Source organism: Cebidichthys violaceus, unplaced genomic scaffold, assembly GCF_023349555.1.
Source record: "Cebidichthys violaceus isolate CVI_PGR_0920_01 unplaced genomic scaffold, fCebVio1.0.p SCAF_5, whole genome shotgun sequence".
Classification (NCBI taxonomy): domain Eukaryota; kingdom Metazoa; phylum Chordata; class Actinopteri; order Perciformes; family Stichaeidae; genus Cebidichthys; species Cebidichthys violaceus.
In genome coordinates this window covers 10,750,888-10,773,131 of record NW_027176705.1, presented here as the reverse complement: position 1 = coordinate 10,773,131, position 22,244 = coordinate 10,750,888, and the positions used below count along the sequence as shown (strand labels likewise).

Sequence of the window (22,244 nt, the reverse complement as noted above, 5' to 3'; positions counted from 1 at the left end):
AACTATAAAGTATTATGATTTTCTTCAAGCAAGTAAAGTTCTTCCAAAATTTTCTTGGAATATTCTATTATTTATATTTCCAAACATTGTTTATTGAGAATTTAAGAAGCACACAAATCACCAATTTTCAATGCATGACAATACGGAGCCATTTTTAGCAAATTGAGGAAACAAACTGGTTTAAAGTCTCAAAGGACCAGTATGAGTCATAACCAAACCTTACGAAACATCTGCAAAATATGGAAAAAAAACAAGCTTTTTATTCATGATACAGTGTTCTGTTAGAAAAATACAGCTTATCAGTAAACAGATTTTATAGATAGTTCCACCAATAGAACTGACAAACGTATGCCTTCACATAAACACTTGACTCTATAAACCAATTATAAAACCACCCACTGTAAGATGGGTTCATAAAGCAGACTGAAAAACTACGATGGGTGAGGAGAAATTAATGAATTATTATTTGAGAGAGAGTGCCAAAATATGGAAGGCAGGCGGGCATTTGGTCAGAGAGAGACAAGTGTTTGTGTCTCGTCTCGCTCTGTTTTTGCTGGAGGCCCAACTGGCCCTGGCTCTGAGGACGGTGTTTAGACTGCTCCTCATGGGTTACACAGGGGATCAGCAGACACATGGAGGAAGAGAGGAGTCTGGGCGAAGGAGGGGCGGGTGAGGGCAAAAACAGATGGATTGATGGATAGATGGGTCTGTGTACAGCCAAAGACAAATAAACTGGCGAGGTAGCGTCTCTCGGGAGGAAAAGAAGAGCAGTAGAGAGAAGGACGAGGAGAGAAGGAGAGTGGGAGACATGAGGATTAAAGCCTCTTTCACACATTGTTCCCTGTAAATTATTTGGATAATCTTTCAGCCATCGCTAGAGAATATGAACGTTTACACAAGCACTACATTCAGGAATGGCGTCTGGCGCCTTTTCACACATGCCAGGGTAACGCTGGAATGGATGGGGCAAGGTACAGTCCAGTAGATGGTGGTAATGCAACACTTGTGGATGCCAACCACCATAAATGTCAACGGGCAAGGCTAGAGGTACGTGTACGTAGCGGAAGATGCCTCTTATGATTTTCAGGAACATGGCAGGCGAGGAGCCGTTTTTTGTCCAGTGCCAATGTATTTTATATTCAACAAGTGAAAGCATCGGCGCTAACGCTAAACCTTTAAATCGGTCGCGGATTAAAATACGTCATAACGGGAGTCTAGTGATTGGTTTGCTTGCGCCGTCCACCAGCTGGGCGTAACCCTTCATGTGCTTGTCTCTGCATTGTGACCGCTTTAATTCACAACACAGCCGTACCGGCGGCTTCCCTGAAATGTTAAGAAATTGGCAGGACAGATTGCCCTGAATATTGATCCCTGCTGCCATGCACACATGACCCCATGCGGGATATGTTCCTGAACATTTCAGGGATGGACATGTGTTAAAAGGGACTTAAGAGAGGAAGACAGGAAAAGGTGGGAGGGAGGGGGTGTATTTGGCTTCTTTAACCTGGAGGATAAGACCAGGATGCCACCATCATCCAGCAGATACAATAGCTCACAGGAAATCTGTTAAACTTGCTTTGTGGTGAGGTGTGTGTGTGTGTGTGTGTGTGTGTGTGTGTGTGTGTGTGTGTGTGTGTGTGTGTGTGGGTACACACTCAGGCCCAACAGGAATCAAGGACAAGTGCAGATAACTGTGATCCTGTCCGGAACTATTCCAACTATGCCATTCATTGTTGCCAAAAACAGAGAGAAACACCTTTGGGACTACATAGTTTCAAAGATCACAGGTATACCATTGTGTGTGTATCTCGTATTTCTGTTTGTGTGTATGCATGTGTGAGAGAGTGACTGATCGTAAGGGAGAGCAACATTCAGAGAGCAAGAGGAGGCACAATAAATTAACTTCCCCCGATCTTAAACCAGTGTTTCCTTTAAGCCGTTATCTCGCCTGTAGGTCTGCAGAAAAACACTTGCGGGCTGGCGCAGGCTCAAAGACACTTTAGGGAGTTCAGTGTTTAGTAAACTTCACTTTATTCAGGAGACCATTGCATCCAGACAGACTACTGACATCATTTGAAACACAACTAATGGTTGTCTAACTCAAAGATGAATGATTGTCTTGCCTAAATATCGTAGCTGGATGCAATAAGAACTTTACAAAAGGGATAGTTCAATGAAAATAATAAGAAAAACATACAATGTGATCCTCTTATGACTAATTATTTTAGTGTTAATCAACAAGTATTTGAAACCAAATACATTGTGCTTCTGCAAAAGCAGGGAAATTCAAATTCAACTAACTAAAATGAACTGTGCACAGATGTGTGTGAACAGAAAATATCCTCGTGCTTTTTGTTTAAACATTCAACTTGAAAGATTATGCCCTTTGAAATTCAGTCAACCACAGAATGCAATGTGGATATATCCTCATGGCTAGTCCTAGAAGGCAGAATGGATAAAGATGGGATGTTTAAGCTTTAAAAGAATTATAAAGTGGGAAAGCAGAATCTGTCCTTTTCTTTCTGTAAACACTGGACAGAAGGACACGTACGGTAGGAGACATTGCCTTTACACAGACAGACAGACAGACAGACAGACAGACAGACACACACACACACACACACACACACACACACGCACACACACGCACACACACGTCATACAGAAAGGACATCTCCTAATCCAGAATTAGATCTTAGTCAAGTGACAAAGGAACTCTGGGACACACTTGCTGTATTAATGTCAAAGCCGAGTAAACTGCTGCCCTCCAGCTAAACCCTCTGCATCACATCACGTGCAGCAGCCTGGTATGATCCGCTCCCAACCAACTACACTGATATTCAGCTACTCAGCCGGTGATACTGGATCTTCAGTCTGACCTGCTAAGCATCGTCACAGCTGAGCCGAGTGCTTGAAGAGCAGTCCCAATAAAAAAAAATAAAAAAATCAGCACACAGAGACCTTGGCTGATGAGGACAGGGCTGCATTCTCATACCGTGACACAACATTAATGGTCAGACCGGCACAGGCCAGATATAACTGGGGTAACAGCCATTACTAAAGATGACTCGGGACAAAAGAGACCAACAGAATGGTATCTCCCCTTAAAGTCACTGTTGTGTTTCTCTGGTATGATAAAGCTGAAACTTGATTGGAAGTGGGAAACCTGTGTTTTCATTATGACCATAACATTTAAGAGTCCCGTGCTTAGGAAATACAAACAGACTTCGAAAGATCGTCAAACCTTTAAAGAGTTTCCGTAATCACAAATGAGCTAAATCCCGCAAATCCTTTTGGAGAAGAACACAATTTGGGTTAAAAAAAAGGAAATTAAATCAAGCACCAAAGTTACACATCACACAAACATCACACAAGCATCACAGCAATAAAACATTTGTAAAAACTTGAGAGAACAAAAGAAAACACTTTCTACATTCCCCCAACCACCACGTCCAGCACTCTGTCAAGAAGACGTTTGGGTCATGAAATAAATAACATACAAACATAAAACAAACAAACAATTGCAATCCTAAAAATACATTGAAAAATAAGTAAATATGGCTGCCAGACAATCAAATAAAATCTTAGAGCAGATACAGGAATGAATCCTGAAACCTTGAAACAAGCTTTTTCAAACACCGTTTCCTTCGTCACAAAGTCAATGTTTTTGTTTAAATGCCTGAAATAAGGTCTGTGGTTAACACAAGCTCAACAGATTTCAACGTTTTGTTCTAAAATATATAAAAAAAAAACGTCACTAAATACCCCTCTTGTGAATTTTGAAGCGTCTTAAAAAATGCGGTTGCTTACAAGTGGCTGTGGTAGTTTGTTTATAGCTTAACGTTAGCTTTTTACAAAAAAATTATTTTAGTGGTGTTGGTTTGTGAAGATTATCTTGCTGAACAAAACCTGTAAATATCATAAACATGTGTTTGTCACAGAGCTTATTTTGTGCTTTAACGCAAAATCCAAAGTGAAATCCAATTGGTATTTTGTCAAGGTAAATAGAGCAACTCTAACTTCCGTGGTTGGAAAATATGTGTAATAAAAGAAAATCTAAATCAACCTATAATCATCCAAACTTCCATAAAATACTGTTGAACTACAGACCGAGCCTAAACGTTAAGTTACTACCGAGACATTGTGTCAAGGAAACGTGGCAACAGATGTGCACTACACAGTGCAATTCAATCATCCTCTTCCCTCTTCTTTCCCCATTCATGTGGAAGAGACGCATGCCAGGAAGACAACACAATAACGGAAAGTGAAGACCTTGGGGTCAGGGAAAAGAAAGGGACTGGCCAGGGATGAGAAGGTCAATGGCGTGCTGCCTGCACAGACCTCCTGCTTTATCAAGTCTGCAGGACGAGCAGAGAACAAAACAAGCAGAGACGGCTGCTCCAGTGCAGCGGTTTAACCATAGACTGTATATCAGAAGTGTAGTCACTGTGACGTCACCCATTGGTTTGTAGACTGTTGTTATGAAGCCTCGAGTCCGGCAAATTTGCGGTGGCCATCTTGGATTATGGCCGTCGCCACATTGTTTATTTCGCAACCAACGTCAGGAAGTTAACATATTTGGAATGCCGGAGGAATGCCGGAGTGTCACGTAGTAGACTCTGGTAGCTGCAGCGACCTGTCAATCCCAGTGAGCCCCGCCCTAAACTAAACTCCGCTTTATGGTCTATTTTACTCTAAAAGGGACAAATTGAAGAAGACTTGAAGCTGTTGATTGAGACCATAAACTCATGTTCACAATGTGTACAGAGGTAATAAATCAAGTAAGAAGAAGGGGTCATTTTCTCATAGACTTCAATACAATCGGACTTCTTTTTAACCAGAAGAGTCACCCCCTGCTGGTCAATGGAGAGAAAGCATTGGCTGGGGGTTCCGCCGATTCACAAAGCATTCCAATGAGGTGGCAGCAGCAGCCCTCCACTTCCATTCCTCAACTCTGCATCCCCACTGTCACCAACACTTCTGGTTTCCCTTTACTGATCTGTTATGCAATATCTGGCACATATGGTTCATCTTAGAGATAGATATTTTTAGATGACTATGACGGACCACAGTAATTCAAAATGAATGTGTCTAGTTAAGCACGACAGGAAGAGTCATCAAGCAAACATTGCAAACTATACTGTTCTATACTGTACACGACATTTTGATAAATGCCATATGTGTAGGAAATGTAACACCTGAAAAACAACCCAACCTTACAAGATGTATTTTTAGTACTAAGGTAAAGGTTGTTTTTTTTCTGTCGAGCAACAAGCTCAGAAGGACAACTCTGCTGAACCCCCAACATCCCTTGGGAAGACTTGTTCACTTCAGGGCGAATACTTGGGTTTATTTCAAGACACAGCACGAATTAAAAACATATGGCCAGTTCATCACATGCAACTTGAAAACAGAAATGCATAAAGAGGCAAATAAAAAAGACCCTGTAGAGAATCAGACATTCCTTTGGATTAAATCTCTCAACCTTACTCCTTAAACCAAACCTGAAGCGTCCGTGTGTCGTTCACGGCTGACATGAGGGTCCCCAAACATTAAATGTGCATTAATGTGTCATAGTTTTGTCAAAAGTAGGTTAACAAACACCATGCCTTCCGGCCGTAAACAAGTTAAATAATAGTTCAGGGTGGAATCTGCTGGAAAATAGTCAAGAAGCCAGAAATTCCCTCTTAGATTCCAAGTAAAACTCCAAGGATTTTCCCCGCACTGATTGATAACATGCTCTCGTGGTAAAACCGATGTTAAAACCACTAGAATAGTATAAAAATATGCATTATCTAATAAAGTGTCTCATTGCTGTGACTGAATCTGTCAAAACTGAAGCGAGTAGAGCGATACGGTCAACTGTGTATATATATAGCTCACGGCATTATCCCAAAAACAACCAATGGCTTCCGTTTAAGAAGAATTGTCATGTCATGTCATGCCTTCTTATATAACTGCGTCAGTTTGTCAGCACACTTTTTTTTAAATTGATGTCAAAGCCATGTTATTAACATAAAGCTTCCAAATTCATGTGAGGTGTCATGTATTAAACAGAAATCTGGCAGTTGGCTTTGCACAGTAAGCCATTATGAATTTGGCTAAAGAATTGATAGATAAGTGACAATGACGAAACATGTTGTGTTGCACATGGACAACCAGACTTTGTTAAGATCCAACACTAGGTACCAACTAAATAAAAAATTTAAGCCAGTGGCGAGCAAGCTGTGAAAGAATTACAGCCCGTGTACGATCTCTCTCCCACATCACAACAGACACCAACAGACCATAACAGCGCTTTCTGATTCGGGCATTTGTGACAGCCATGGTGAAAACCACAAACATAATTGTCTTATGAACTACCATAGTTTACAGCAAAGAGGATGGAAGTGGTAGGAAATCAAACAGTATATTGACTATTTGTCCATCAGTGCAACTTTAAAATTAAACTATAGAATTATCCTACCATAAGTTATCTTTGTGCCTCTCCAAATGACAAATTTTTTGACAAGGCGATGAGCTCCGTCTGATTTAAGTTTGCCCTGCAAAGTACCATGATGCCTCCCCAGGAACTGCTTTAGGGTCACATCTGGCCTCCAACCCCAGACTGCCTGCAGCTGTGCATTTGGCCTTCAAACACTTCACCTGCTTCTGCCTGTCTGCAGCTAGGCTGTGGATCTGTACATGTAGTATCGAGCACAATGAAAGGCACCTAATGCTCTGTTCAGACTGAACGCAGTGTTCTTTGGTCAGATCTGTGGAAAGTTAGCGGCATTCCTGCCTGCCACACCAAATCCAATCCAACACAGTGGCTTTAAACAAAGCTTTTTAATTTGATACATGCTTTATACGTATTTTTTTTTGGGTGTAAAAGCAATTTTCAGCAGTAATTTGGTTATTTGTCCACTATGATTTTTCTTTTATCAGTTCTGAGCAGTACCACATTGCTACAGCCTTCTATTTACCCATATCAGCTGACGGAAGGTAAACATGGTTTGTTTTTCTATTACATCTGTAAAAAGTAAACATGAAAACCCATTTCTGAGCACATGTAGTGATGAATGAAAGAGCAAGGTAAACAGTTCTGTCCTGAGGTTGTAGATCAGCACAATGGCTGTCCTGCTGTCAGACGGCCTTTAGAACGCTGTGAGATATTGGCTGATAATGACCTGCCTGTGGAACAGGTGCTTCCTCCACCTCTTTGTGAGGGCCCTCGATCAGTAACAGTATTCACAATAGGCCTCGGTCTCACTGCTGTCATGATAAGCTTAGTTCAACCCACAACAAGTTTTGTTCCTCTTCTAAATATATTCGATGCCGTGTGAGGAAAAAATGTGTGTATGAACACAGAGGTATTCTCAAAAAATGTTTTGTGTCAGGACACTTCAGTACTTATGTTTGTTAATATATATAAATAATGATGGTGACATGTCTGATGTAGGCATCAAAGTGAGTAATTTGTTCCCCAAATATCTGAAAACTGGACTGAAGTAGTCAAGAGGAGACTGCCTTCTGAGTGGAACACCGGCAACTACATTTCTGGTAGAATGGTAACACTGATGTCAAAGAGACCGAAAGAGGACCCAGTTAATAAAAAAAGGAGAAGTGGTTACTCATACTGTGAATGGTTCCTACTCTACCTTTATTTCTCAGAAATAAACCCAGGTGGAAGATATCACATCGCACTCCTTCTGTAGCTGCTTGGTTAACTACGTCTTAGCAATGTTTTTCGCTTAAAACGCTAAGGATTGTCAGCACACTCATACTAGCACGGCAGAAAACATCAAAGAATAACAGCAATGTAATGTGTTACTGCATCATGTTATTATGCTGGCAGTGGCTAAGCCTGCTTCAACGAATCAGACTATTTCTCACCTAGAATTTCAAACATCCAGCCGGCATCAATAAGAGTATTTCATGTCAGAGGACACCCAGCAGGCTCTGCATACAGCCGTTTGGACGTGTGTTATGTCTACAATGCCAACACAAAAGGGAAGCATTGCAACGTACAAGTTGTTGACAAGTCCTGTTGATGAGGCTCAACACTGAGGAGAACATCTGGAATAGGACGTGTACATCTGCATGCATCAGCCAGTACTGCAAGTTAAGTTAAGGACAGAGACAGATATCTAATATGTGGGTTTGTGGATTCCTACACATATAAGTATGTAGGTGTAAAAACTGTGGTGTCAGCAGCAGACAGCAGCAACATTCACCAGTTGCCAGTTAGTGTAGAGCTCTTTAGATGGTAGGGAGGAAATATCCACAACAGCCAGGGCATCCCAAAATCACAGCTCTTGAACCCGTTAACCTGACTAGTGGCACCAGTTCACTACTACATGTTTTGTGCCCAGCTCCTGGCTGGCCACAGAGTCAGTCGCCTGTCATCATCCCCTTCATGTTTCTGTTTGTTTGGACTCTCAGACTTGGGTCTATCAGGAAATAACATTTCTATAAGTGTATATGACAGAACAACACAGGAAGAAACACTTAATTCCCAAAACAACTCGTATACAGTATATAAACAATAAACCATGAAGACAGAAGTTTCTACTGTACTTCATCGAGAAGTATGTTCGCTCTCCAGCGTGCTGTGGCTTTATTTCATCCTGTGTATTCCCATTTCCTGGTGAGCTCACAGTGCTTTTCAGCATGGAAAGTCCTGCTTGCTTGACAGCTCCAGCTTTGTTTCCTGATGTGTTTAGCTTCACTGGCACACGAAGCATTGATTACTCATGTGTGGATCTTCCTGACAAACACATGATCCCATTCCCTCCCCCCCGGCTGGAACGGCATCCTGCTATCTGGAATGCACTGTTTAGTTTTTCTCTCATAGTTTTACAAACATCATAAGAACGACGTGCAGCGCAACATGTCACATTATGGTCACTTGAGTCGATCCATCAAGTGATACATTTAAGTTACATTCTTTCATCTGTCTGTGGTTTGGCACGGAAACTCAAACTGACTAACCGAGGCTGCTGATTATGAACAATACAGTTAAGCTTTGTCACGATTTGCTTACTCAACTCTGCTCGGAGGACAAGGCCAGACGAATGAATCCTTGCAGCAATAAGGTGGATTCTTTAATCAAGTGAACTGAAACTGACCTTAGTCCAGAGGAGTCTTGAAGTATCCTTTTTATATATATTAAAAAACGCTATCTATTTAAATTTCCACCAGTCATATCAACCACGCACACGGCACCGGCAGTTTACACATTTTCTGAATAACTTGAGCATCCTTCCCGGAAGTGCCGGGCCACATACCTCATTACAGGGATTTGGGGAAAAATTAAGTTCAAGAGGTCAGAGTTCTAGACAGTGCTAGAGAAATGACACAAGTGTTTACAGTCTGGATGAGTCAGGTCAAATTCCTTCATCAGAGGAAGTTGGGCTCCAAGAGGTCACTTTTTACAATCTCATGTCTACAGCTTCTTGTCAGATGAAAACAGGTACGAGTTGTGATGCAATACGCCTTTGCAATGACAGTATATTCCATTTTATGTATTTAGTGAATGTACTGTGACAAACAGAGTACATTAGCCTTACTCTAAACCTTACTCTTGTGTTATCAACAAGCCTTTGATCAGCCAGGCGTACATGTGATTTATTTCTAACTGGCTGCTTTTGTGTTTGGATGGACTGTTTCATTGCTGCTCAGCAGTGTGAATTGGAAGAAGCAATAAACAAACAAGTGAACAAACTACCAGAGGAAAACACATCCTTCAAACAGACCGTATACACATACTGTTGCAATCGTCTGTGTACTAACTTCTCCAATGTCCAATAAAGATTAATAGAATTAATCTGTTTGGAAAACATATAAAAAGGCGCTCCTTATCACTCGGGTTCAGCCCACAACTAACCGACGGGCTCAGCAGCAGTTCTATTCATGTAGAATTAAAATAAGAAACAGGAAACACAACAGGAGTGACAAAATTCATGAAAAGTAGCATTTTGGGGAGTTGCGCCTGTGCTGTCACCCTCGCTTTGGAAGGTTGTTTTGAAGACTAAATGTGGGTTTACCACTGACCACAATCTTGGCAGTTATTGGGGTCAGACAATTCAATTTTGGGTAAGGAGCAGAGCCTAGATGGAGCTGTGGATGGACGAGAGAACAGAAGCCACTACATCTTCACGTGACGGACAGATAAACACTCAAAAACATCTACCTCTACTTTTACAGACCACCAAGACACACAATGGAATAAGCTATTAGGACCCACTCTTTTAATTTAAAAGACATTTTGAATGGCTTTCGATCAAAAGGGAAGACTGAAGAATGCTGTGGCCATTAGCGGAGCTGCATCTCAAGGCACTTCCGTACTGCCTTTAGTTTTTGGCCATTGTGGTGGCCACTTGTACAGCCGTCTTTCTCTCAGTAACAATTATGGCTACCAGTATATATATCGGAGTAAGCAGTGGGACAGAAAAGCAAATGACCGGCATGGTATGTGGTCAGAGACACAACTCTGCCTCCGTAGCTGACTGAGTGGAACAAAAACCCACATTGCATCCAGTGTGTTGGACTGGCCCAGTACAGGATTACTATTGTTCTGTGCTGCAGCAACACGCCCACAGCCACAACATGACGGACCTAAGAGAGAAAACAAACTAAGAAATACATCAGCGAGGGACAGCGTGCCACAAATGGAAAGGTGTGTTAAGAAAGCTCAATCCCACTGCTGACCAACATTTGTTTTTTTAAATGTCTGACCTGCAGAACCTCATTCATTAATTAGTATTTAGTAGCCAAATGGAAACGGCACAATTGTAATTAAAAATCAAAACGATTATAGCTGTGAAAAATGCAACATAATTAAAGTCATAATTAAATCACAAGGATTATTTTCATTACCGATATCCTGCAAATTATCTTTCCATCTATATATATATATATATATATATATATATATATATATATATATATATATATATATATACACACACACACACACACACACACACACACACACACACACACACACACACACACACACACACACACACACACACACACACACATATATTAGTGGTGCAACGGATCATAAAACTCACGGTTCGGATCGGATCACGGATCACAGTTACGGATCGGATCAGCACAAAAGAAAAAAGGAAGTGAATATATAACTTGTAGACACAGGTCCTCTCACTGTACACTGTGCCTTTGTCTTTCACATATTAGCGGAGCTGATTCTGCTGCAGCTCCTCAAATCCAATTTTCCAAAATGTAAAGACTGATTTAAAGCTCCATAATGAGAGGAGACATTTTGTTTACATGCTGGGGAACATGACTGTAGTGGAGACGGCAGGACTGAGTCTGCTAACAGAGCGTAGACGGCAGGCTTCAAGTAATGGACTGACCCTCATGTTTAACACTGAACTCTGTGGTGCTTTGGAATGTGTACGACCTCTCGGGCATCGGCGTCAACACATCTCTCTTCATCCAACACACACACGCACACACACACACACACACACACACACACACACACACACACACACACAGTATATATATATAGTATACAGTATACACACGCACACACACACACTGAAGGCCAGGCAGTAACATAAATAGCTATCCAATTCAATGTCATCATTTTCAGTAAGTTTTAAGGCAAAGAATCGAGAGGATTAATCACCTCAAGTGTCTCGGGGTGTGATGATGTATCAGTTTTGACAATAACCATGATATTAAAAAAACAAAATATTGATATGTGAATAATATACGTATGATAATATAATGAAAATGATTTAGCGCACCATCTCCCTTCACTTCTATTTTAAGTGTAATTAATTTGCCAAAAAACAGACAGAACACACAATAAACAGAGTTAATGAATTTAAATGATAGCATCATCAACTTTAAAAAAGAAAAATTGGTATTCAATATTGTTATTGGTAATTGTGTTGGCCGAGATAATCATGTGGTGAAAATCCGATATCATGACCGCCCTATATCTAACTACACACATAACAAAAAGGTAAAAAATATACCAAGTAATGCCAACATTCATTTTGCGACGTGTCACCATTGGTGCATTTAACAGGTGTTTTACAAAGTTTCAGAATGGATAAAGGACCTGTTTTAAAACACAAAGTCAATTTGTTTTATGTAGCCTACCTTTAATATTACATGCAACTGTATTAATCTTAACCCTTCCTGCCATAAATACATAGCATGCAGGTCTCATTTAATACAGCCGATGAACCATGAAAGAAAACAAGAGCACATGAGGGAGAAAGGAAGAAGAGAGGAAGAGTCTACAACTCGCCATCTACATTTGATACCAATACATGTCTAAAAACAGCGGATGTTATGAACATCCACAAACTCCAAGCAGTAAACAAATGGTGCTTGTGATTAAACAAGCAAACACCAAACAGTAATTCCAGGCATTCCTTGGGCATTTGTGTGGCACTTTTTTTGTTGCTACAAACTAGTTTAGCGTTAAATCTAAATAACCTGTAGGCTGCTAAATGTGTTTTTCTTGAAGCAGGGAGAAACATCTGTTCTTCAAATTTCTTGTCCCAGAAAGGAGGGAGATCACCATATTATATTAAATAATCTAAAATGAATAATAAATTACAAACAGCCTCTGTTCATTTCTTTGTTATACATTTTAGCAAACCACAGCGGAGCTACTTCGGTCTGTCACGTGATCCACGTCCTGCTTGTCGTAATAGCGCCAAAGGAAAAAGAGAAATGAGAAAAATACAAGTCTGAATCAAGAAAAGCTTGCAAATGATTGTTGAGTAAATACTTTTCGTCAACCATAGTATTTCTGTTTTTTGCATTGTTTAAATTCTACTAAATTGTGCAACTAAATGTGCAAGTATCTTTTTTATTTTGTACTTGATTTAAACTGTACAACTTAAAAATGTGTATCTCTTGTGTCACTTGCCAGTAATTTGCACTCTTTAAATTGTAAAACTTTTACTGTTGCTGTATTTTTTTTAATACCATGTCAAGTACATTTAATAGCCCTGATGTGTGAAATATACAAATTCAGTTGACTTGCCTTGGTAATGACCAATACTTTTTGAGGTAGGGATTATTTCTTTTCTGAAATTTGGTGGAATTTGCAAATTAAAAGCGCCCTATGCGATCACTACTTCAAGTCAAGTCAAGACACATGTACATCATGAGTGCTGCGTCTTCAAACACGAGGGAGAGGTGATGGAAATGTACTACGAGCACAACTTACTGAAGTCCATCTACAGACCTGGCTCATCCATAACAGATGAGGATTTGAGCTGGTTCCTATCATCATCACTTGCCTGAAAAGATTAGAAACACATTTTTCCTTGCACAAGTTGTAAACGTTTTTTTCTTGGTGCATTCCTCATCTGTGGTTATTTAGTTTGCTGGGGGCCTGTTGTGACCACAAAATGCTATTCGTGCTCAGCTTCATCCACTGTTTTCTACAGATGTGTTTCTTAGTGTTTGTAAATGAGTCATGTTCTTTTTCATGGAGTAGAGGAAATCTGCAAATAATAATGGTTTACATACCAGCCCGAAACAGAGCCAAAATGCAAATTGCTTGGTGGGTCTGTTAAACACTATGGTGTATCTTCATTAAAGCTTCAAAGCTGGAATTTCAGTCATTTGGCTCTAGACCAAAGTTTGTCACACAACACATAGTAGGAAAGCAAATTTCTGGAACAACCCCTCTTTCCTGTCCTTAGTAAGTCCTCGAGACATTTTATTATAGAGACAACTGAAGCTGAATCTTGTTCAGCATGTTATCCAATATTCTATACTTATACATTTATTGCTATTTCAGAAGAACAGCATCAGCTAATTTGCGTGGTATTTGCCTAAAAAGACCTAGCATTGAATGCATCCCTTGTTCCAGCTCTGGCTTACAGCCTTCAGTGACAACCATCATGCCGTCTGCTTTCTTTGCACTCTGAGGATTGCAGTATGTCTCAATTTCAGTCTAGGATGACACATAATGAAGAAGCATTGGGGGGGATCACTTCAGTGAGATGGAATACAAAAAATGCACACACACCCACACAAGCACAAAAGAAAATGGTATGCGGGTCCTCAGTGGCATCTGGAAACAATAAGCTAATAGATTTAGTGAAACTTGCGGCAGTGTTTCTATTTTTAACTATGAAACCAGGATACTTGAGGGATGATGCTGAGAGAGTAGAGCCATCCCGGCGCATCCCTCAGAGTCACTGGAAGGTTAAATACCAGTGCTAGGATTTCCGCCACATTTCAACAAAAACATTCAGTCTCCCGATATTCTTTGAGAAGCACTGTGCTTTGCCGTATGACACAGCGCTTCTCGTCTCTAAGCAGTAACTCACAACAAGACTCTTGATGGCCACCAATAGACTCATTGAGTTACACAGGAAGACGCCAGCATGCCAATCAAACCAAACCACCCACTCAGAGTAGTTCTATTTGTGCCGAATAACAGCCTCACATGTCCTCAATTGCCCAATAAATACCATAAACAAGGGTCAAGGTATAATAGCATCTCTTTGACCCCGTCCCCACAGAACCAAAGATTTCAGCTACAGCTATAATAACTCTTGGCCATCATTCATCATTAAACAAATTAATCCAGAATAATTCATTTCCAACCCATGTTTAATGTTAAACTTGTAAATCTGAAACACTGTTTAAAAATGTAGATTATATCTGCCTTTTCTACAGAAGGATCCGGTCATAGTGAAAATGATTACCTCATCTAAACATGAGATGTTGGAGAATGCCTGTTGTTTAGATTATCTCTGTCCATTTATCTTGGCTTAGATAGCTGACCCATATTATGCAACTTGTTGGCCTCTACACCTGCATCACTTGGCTCCTAAATTACATTCTTAATATGACCTCCACCCAACACCAAAACATACCTGCAACTGGAAAGTAGAACACATGCTATATTATTTTGGCACAGCATTTACAATCATCTATTGCTATGGATCCTGTAAATCTTCCCTGTATTTCACGATGTATTGAAGAGAGCTGATAAAAAAAAAAGTTTTACGACAGTATGTGCTGGCTAGTACTTTCATAGGATCAAGTACTGTGTTGGGATATAGAGTCATTTTGCTGTTTTCTTTTTTGTCGACTGCCAAAACCATTCTGCTTAGTCATTAAAAGCTTATCTTCAGTAGCCAATATAAATGAACAAAAACAGATATAACACAGGCGCTAATGTCCTGCGCAGTATATACTGTTAGCTGCTGAAGTTGACCTAGAGATTGACTGTTCTTCCCAGTCCTGATAAGCAAATATTTGTCCATCCATTGCATTGTCCATATAAGGATAACAGACCCCCTGGGTCGCCGTCAAGGCAGAAAGAGAAGCAGCTGGTCCCTTAATATTCCTCATAGAAGGCTGGACATAATGTCAAAAAAGGATTCTGGTTCCCAATTAGGGAACGTGTAAAGTGTTTAAAACAAACATTTGAGTAAACAATCATTATGAATTTATCTGAAACAGGAAATGCCAATATCTGCTGCACAAGCTCCAAAGGGCAAACATGAAAATTCCCTGGGGTATAATCCGTCATATTGTGACACTGAAAATATTTTACGCAGAAAACATTCTTAACTGTCAAATCAGGAAGCTGGTAAGGGGTGCAAAGACAAGGACACTCACTAACTAGAAAAACACTGTACAACCTGTGCACATCACACATTAACTTGGTCCAGAGATGCTCTCCTATCGTCGACTATGAAACGGTGATGCTGGTCTACACGGCCGACAGCAAAGGCCACAGTCACAACATTGATACAACCATTGAGACACTGGTCTGTCAATTATACTTAGAGTTTCAGAATGGATTTCTACAAGTGATCAAATCATGCAAAATAACAGAAGAATGTTCTTAATTTAATGTTTGCAATGAAGGCGGTATCACCCACTCCGAATGTGATTAGCCAATCAGGCCTCATAGATATGGGTTAGAAGGGGGGCTGCTTTAACTACTAGTAGGTCCAGAAGGCCATTATCATCTATTCATATGGTTGCTATACAAGCCAACGACGACAACCTCTATTGGCCGTAGTAAGTATGACGGGAGCACAGGAGGAAGTCAGGCGGCGTCGAATAAAGAGCAACAATCGTAAACTACCAAAACATATCCAACATGACCAACCGTATTTGAATTAAAATGCGTTTTAGTGTTAGATCTAACCTTTGTGCATGTTTGTGTTCCTGTGCTTCACTTTGAATAGTGTACATTAAATACCCAGGTGGTAGCATAGCTTTGTTCCATTTAGATATTTTGAGTATGTAGGAGGCTGTTATCACTCACCATTTCCACCCCCTGAGGAAACGCCGTTCCCTCCCAGTCCTTCTTGGGGAATCGCTGAATGATCTTTCCACATCCCTCCCCTGAAACTGCAGATAAAAAGACATGAAGATCCGTCAGTGCAGATAAAAGAGCATCATCATGGCATGTAGAACTTTGCATGTTTTGTTTTTTTACCAATCTTAAATGAGTCAATTAAAGTGCATCAGTTAAATCCAACTTGCGGTCTAAAGTGTGAAATATGTGACTTTACACTTTACACCACCAACACAAAGAAAGGCCATCATGCTATGACGAACGATCACTGGGGTAGAAGTTAACCCAAGAGGAACAAAGGGTGGTCATACATACAGGGCTGTATATGTACAGTATATAAAGTAACACAGAGGCGTACACACCTACAGTCTGTAGTAGTATGTGTGGTGTTGAGACAGACAGCTGGATACTGATCTATAGCAGGTGTAGCTGAGTTTGACCACTGAAAGCTTTACCAGTGAAATAACTCTCTCATAGATTTCCCTCAGGTCTTGCAAAACTCTGAAACCTAAATTAGATGTAATAATTCATGTTAACATGAGTGCAAGCATAACACAATATGTATTTAGGAGTTGATATATGACTGCAACATTGTTGTTTAGCAATCTGGAAAGCTAATAAATGGAAAATGTATCTAATTTAAGAAACAAAATTCCTCATTTTACATGCCAAAAAAAGCATTTTAAGTTTAATTTCACAATATGCTCTTTGACACACTACGTTATCTGACCCCCATGACTTCATCGCAGCGTTATTTTAAACTTTTAGTCACTCTTTGACAGCGAGGACACACTTTCTGTTTATCAGTTAAGGGGAAAAGTTTTCTGTAAGAGACAGAAATTTAATAAATGTGGCCCATTTCTTGGAATACATTTATGTAATGTGGATAAATATAAATATATATATATATATATATATATATATATATATATAGTTGTTTGTTGGAGAGCCACATATGCTGCAGATAGCTTCAGATAGTTTCAGCTTTTACCATCTGCAAAACAACATTTGGGATTTACTCCCACTCAGAAAGTAAAAAAAACTAGAATGACACGTTTGGACATAAGCTCTGGCTGGCACTAAAACTATGTAAAATTGCTACGTTGGTCAGAGAAATCAAAACCAACATACCCATAACCCATAAGGCATACAGAGACACTACTACTACCACTATGAAAATCTGTATCGCATCAGAGTGTGAGAACACAGGGGACTGCACAGTGTAGCATGAATAGCAATGTGCATTCCCGCGGTGCAGGTAGTCAAAGCTAACAAACTATGAGCAGCGACTGCTCGGTCAAGACAGGGAGGCCTGCGGTCCTTTGAGACACTTTATGTGTGGATGTGGGTGCCTGTGCTGTAGCTGGGCTAGCAGCTCTCCTATAGTATGAGAGGCTGTCCAAGTGTGTGAGTCTTTGGAAAGAGGCAGCACATAGCTAAGCTAATATCAATGCTCATCCCTAAATGTCTAGAGCAGGGGTATTCAATTAACATTCCAAAAGGTCCAGATTGAGAAAATCTCCTCGGGCAAAGGTCCGGACCATTACTTGCACGTGATAGATAGATATTCAAGAAGCCTAGTAGTAACAACGTCTCTGTGTAGCCAACAACTGTCAAATCAAATAAAGAAAGTACACATCAATTATTATTCTCAGTTTTCATATTTAACTTGATGGATTATAAATAATACATAGAAATACATAAATAAATGTTCTTCTCATTTCAAGTAAAATAAGGGCTGGATTTAAAGAATAACAGAAAGATTTTGAAAAATGTGCATCTTAAAATAGAGTACTTAATTTAAAAAAAAATGAATTTCACTGATTTGCCTTGCAGCTTTAAATTCAGTTATGAGTGATGTCAATCAAAAAAGCCACAATATTATATTTTTCTCATCTTCTAACAAGAGAAATCTGTGTGCATGGACTTTATCTGTGGTTACTAAACTACTTGTTTCAGCTCTATTATCTCTGTTAACATCATTGTTGGTCAGTGAATTAACGTGTTGAGATTCTGATCATATTGGGCTCTTAGGTTTATTTTCTGTGTCTTCATTTCAGATGTGAGTGGGTACGTTTGCTCAAAAGAGTTATGCTTTGTCTTGTAGTAACGCTTCATATTACTGCTTTTAATAATAGCCACGGTCTCTGAACACATGAGACACACTGGTTGTAAACTGAACACATGAGACACACTGGTTTTAAACTGAACACATGAGACACACTGGTTTTAAACTGAACACATGAGACACACTGGTTTTAAACGGAACACATGAGACACACTGGTTTTAAACTGAACATATGAGACACACTGGTTTTAAACTGAACATATGAGACACACTGGTTTTAAACTGAACACATGAGACACACTGGTTTTAAACTGTCCGTGGGAAGAATTCACCAATAAGAGTCTGTTCATTGTAGGTTAAAGACTCTGGTCTCTCACCACTTTTCTCTCTTTAGAGAACGTCATGTGAAACAACTTCTCTGACTCACGTAATAATTCTCCTACTCCTCGTTCTCTTTCCTCGTCTCCCCCGTGTGTCTACATCTCACTCGAGTCAGGAAACTTGTCAGAATATCCATATTTGATTGGCTGAGCTGCATCACGTGATGTGATTTACGCTGCTGAACAAGTGCCGTAAAGGCTGGAAAAGCTGCGCCGGTTAAAATAAAAGCGCTTTGTCAAAATGTAATAATTCTCATTTATCTATCGGTTTTAGGTCCTGGGTCCGCATACAACGGCGTCTGGGTCCGGATCCGGACCGCGGTCCGCCTATTAGTGACCCCTGGTCTAGAGGAATGAATCTCTTTTTCATGTTCGTTGTCTCTTGTTAGCAGCAGCTATATCACCATTTGTGGAGGTCACGTATGGCCATTTACAAATCATTTCCTTAAAGATTTTGTCATTCCCTATGTAGACAACTGTCATTGTATTCTCTGTGGGGAGTCCTATCTCAACACAGGAAAATGCCATGACTCAGCAAACAACTTAGCAGGCTGATCATGAAGCCCCTGTGTCACAGTTTGGCCCAGAGGTCAGATACCATACACATAGGAGGCAAGTTGCTAAAAAAATTTTTAAAAAACGGGACAATGAAGTGCTCCACATCATCATAATGTGATGAGGTCGTCGGCCGTCAGCAACCAAGTGCCCCAAGCCTGCTGTCAACGACTCCTTAAAACATAAAGCTGTGTAAAAGAGAGGGACACACTAATCGTGATGAGGCTATTAGGCTTAAGTGGTGATCGGTCTTGGTTTGGGGGGAGTGTACGTTCGCTAGATGATGGTTATACTTTTGCCTTTGTTCACCTGTAGAGGCGAGCAGAGCGCGTCCAGACAGACTGGTGCTAGTCTGTCTGACCGTTACGTGTCTTCAGGTCTTTACAGCTCTTCTAATTGAAATCAAATGCTCAAGAGTGCTCCAAGTTCAAATTTTCAACCGCGAATGAAAATAAATGACAGAATTCCTCACATTCCACAAGGCTGCACTCTTGTATTAAAACAAGCCCTGCTTTCAAACATTACCCCCCTGATAACTATAAAGAGCCCCACCATGAGGATAATAGAATCCAGGCCTGAAAAGCACATGCTAATTTGAACATCCGCTTGCAAAATGGGAGGGAGAGTTTTTTTTGTTTTTTGGCAGAAGCTATTTAAACAACAAAAACCTGTCCCGGCCCACGGCACGCGTGTGCATGTTTAAGAGCTTGGCTCATTTCCATCACCGTTGCAGCATAATCTGTGTGTGGTACAGCTGGACTCATTGTAATGTTTTTCAGCTTTGTAATGAAATACAATATATGTATCTGGAAAACATAGATCTAGATGTACAGATATTTAAGTTATTTCCTGAAATGGCTTCAGGGGAATATTTATCAGGAACAATAAGGAAGGAACCATCAGGCTAACCAGCGTTTAATAAGTACCGTTAAGAGATTTGCTCAGTCCAGTACAAACACTTGACCTCCTTTATGAAACACTCCTATGCACAGGCTTCCTCTCACTAAGTGCGTACATCATTTTATGTGAACTGTTGTGGGATTCATAAACATTTTCTTATTATGAAAATAAGAAAACAAACTGTAGCAGTGGTTGGGACCACTCGTTAACTGACACCATAATACCCACAAATTCTTACTGAGCTTTGTGGCCATTTCTAGGTCACGAGACAGCCAGTAAAACACAATACAAGTCAGATATATAAAATATTCCAGCTGCAACAGTCGTTTTTAACACTTTTTATCAGTTTTCCTGGTGGTTTGTTCCAGAATAAAAAAGGAACAATGATTTGCTTGATGATGACGACAGGAGAAAATGTTTTACATTTAGAACCAGAATAATTTCAAATAGACATTTTTTTTTTAGACAAGCCTTTTTATTGGTGTCATGGACGTTGGTTACACCTCCTGTTTGTCATGCTTTGACACATTTATTTAGATATTATAAATTGGAGTCCTCATTAGTTGCGGTCATCTGCAGGCTGCATTGTTGTCAATATCCAACTTGCATTTGCATGCACTTATACAATATATATACGTAGATATTATATAAGTCTCTCTGACAAAGTGACAGCTGAGTGGTGGTGCTCTGAGAATACAGGCAATCCTCTCACTCAAACCAATTATTGGTAATTACAAGTCTACATTTAAAATGACAACAAAAACTACCCACCAAGCAAGTTGAAAGTTTCTTTCTTTAAAGATTTTGCAGACATTCTGAACTTAACGTCTGTCTTAGCAACGCTATTGGGACTTGAGCTGTTATTGCAAGTCAAGTCAACACACACACACACACACACACACACACACACACACACACACACACACACACACACACACACACAGATATCCGACTTACTTGGAAAGATTGAATGAACCAAATAATTTATCACCGTGTTGTATGATTTAGCATAGTCTCAATAAAAAGTGAAACACCAGAGAGAAAAAGTTGTTAGTCTTTCTTGATTAGAGCAGATGTTTTTCCTCTTGGTGAAAAACGTTCATTCATCTTCTTGATTTATCTTCCTGCTGTTTCTGTTGATTAAATCATCCAAATGCTTATTTCACCATGTATGGACAGGCCACCAGTGGAGTTGACGTAACATTCACGTCAGCCCCTAACCTCATTTTGGCCCAGTTGTGCACACAGGTGCACTGTAGAAACAATTTCACAGATACAGCTTAGTCACTTTCATATACTCCAATGTCATATACTCCAGAATTTATATTAAGCTACTGCAGTCATTAAGAGAACGAGGATGTCTTCAAATCCACTGACACTGAATTAGTGATGGGCTCTTTGTGATCATATACTGTGTATATATATATTTGACATATTATATCTTAAGGAGCTGAATGTAGAGCTTCCAGCTGTGCATCAGACAGTGTGGCTACATTCCAGGAAAATCAGCCTCGATACTGACATACCGTCTTTTTCTTTAGTCCAGTATATGGAGCAGCTCCACTTGTGTAATTGTTATCACTTCAGCCCCTCCTCTATTTAGTTTGAGTTTTAAAATACATTAAAACTACATTTGTAAATTCCATATCAGAGCAGCATTTTCCCTTAAGATCATTGTTGTGGTTGGTCTCAAAAGTGACCGTCATCAGGAAACTGAACTGTTGTGATCGTTTTGTGTTGATGGTATGCAAAAGTAAGGTTTGCATGGAGAAAGGTTATCAGAGATTAACTAAACTAATGATGTCATAAATATCAAATTCAGAAAGCTTTCCAGCCTCCAAAAGGCAGCTGCAGGGCAGGAAATATGTAAAAGGTGGACACTGCCTTAAGGCCATGCCCAGGTCTAAATGTTGGGTGAAAAGGAAAACATATCAGCCAAGAACATAAAATAATGAAAATACAACACACACGGACTTGTGTTTCTCAGGTGGGTTTCTATGATCAACTTTAATACCTTTAACGA

The 22,244-nt window shown here is 40.0% G+C and overlaps 1 protein-coding gene across 1 annotated transcript in view; it reads right to left on the bottom strand.

Moving 5' to 3' along the window:
- sbf2 (SET binding factor 2) overlaps positions 1 to 22,244 on the bottom strand; it is an 84,341-nt gene that overhangs the window by 52,412 nt on the left and 9,685 nt on the right. The window contains exon 2 of the mRNA XM_068731153.1: positions 16,286 to 16,371. Coding sequence (XP_068587254.1) covers positions 16,286 to 16,371 — 86 coding nt within the window. The remainder of the gene's footprint in view (positions 1 to 16,285; positions 16,372 to 22,244) is intronic.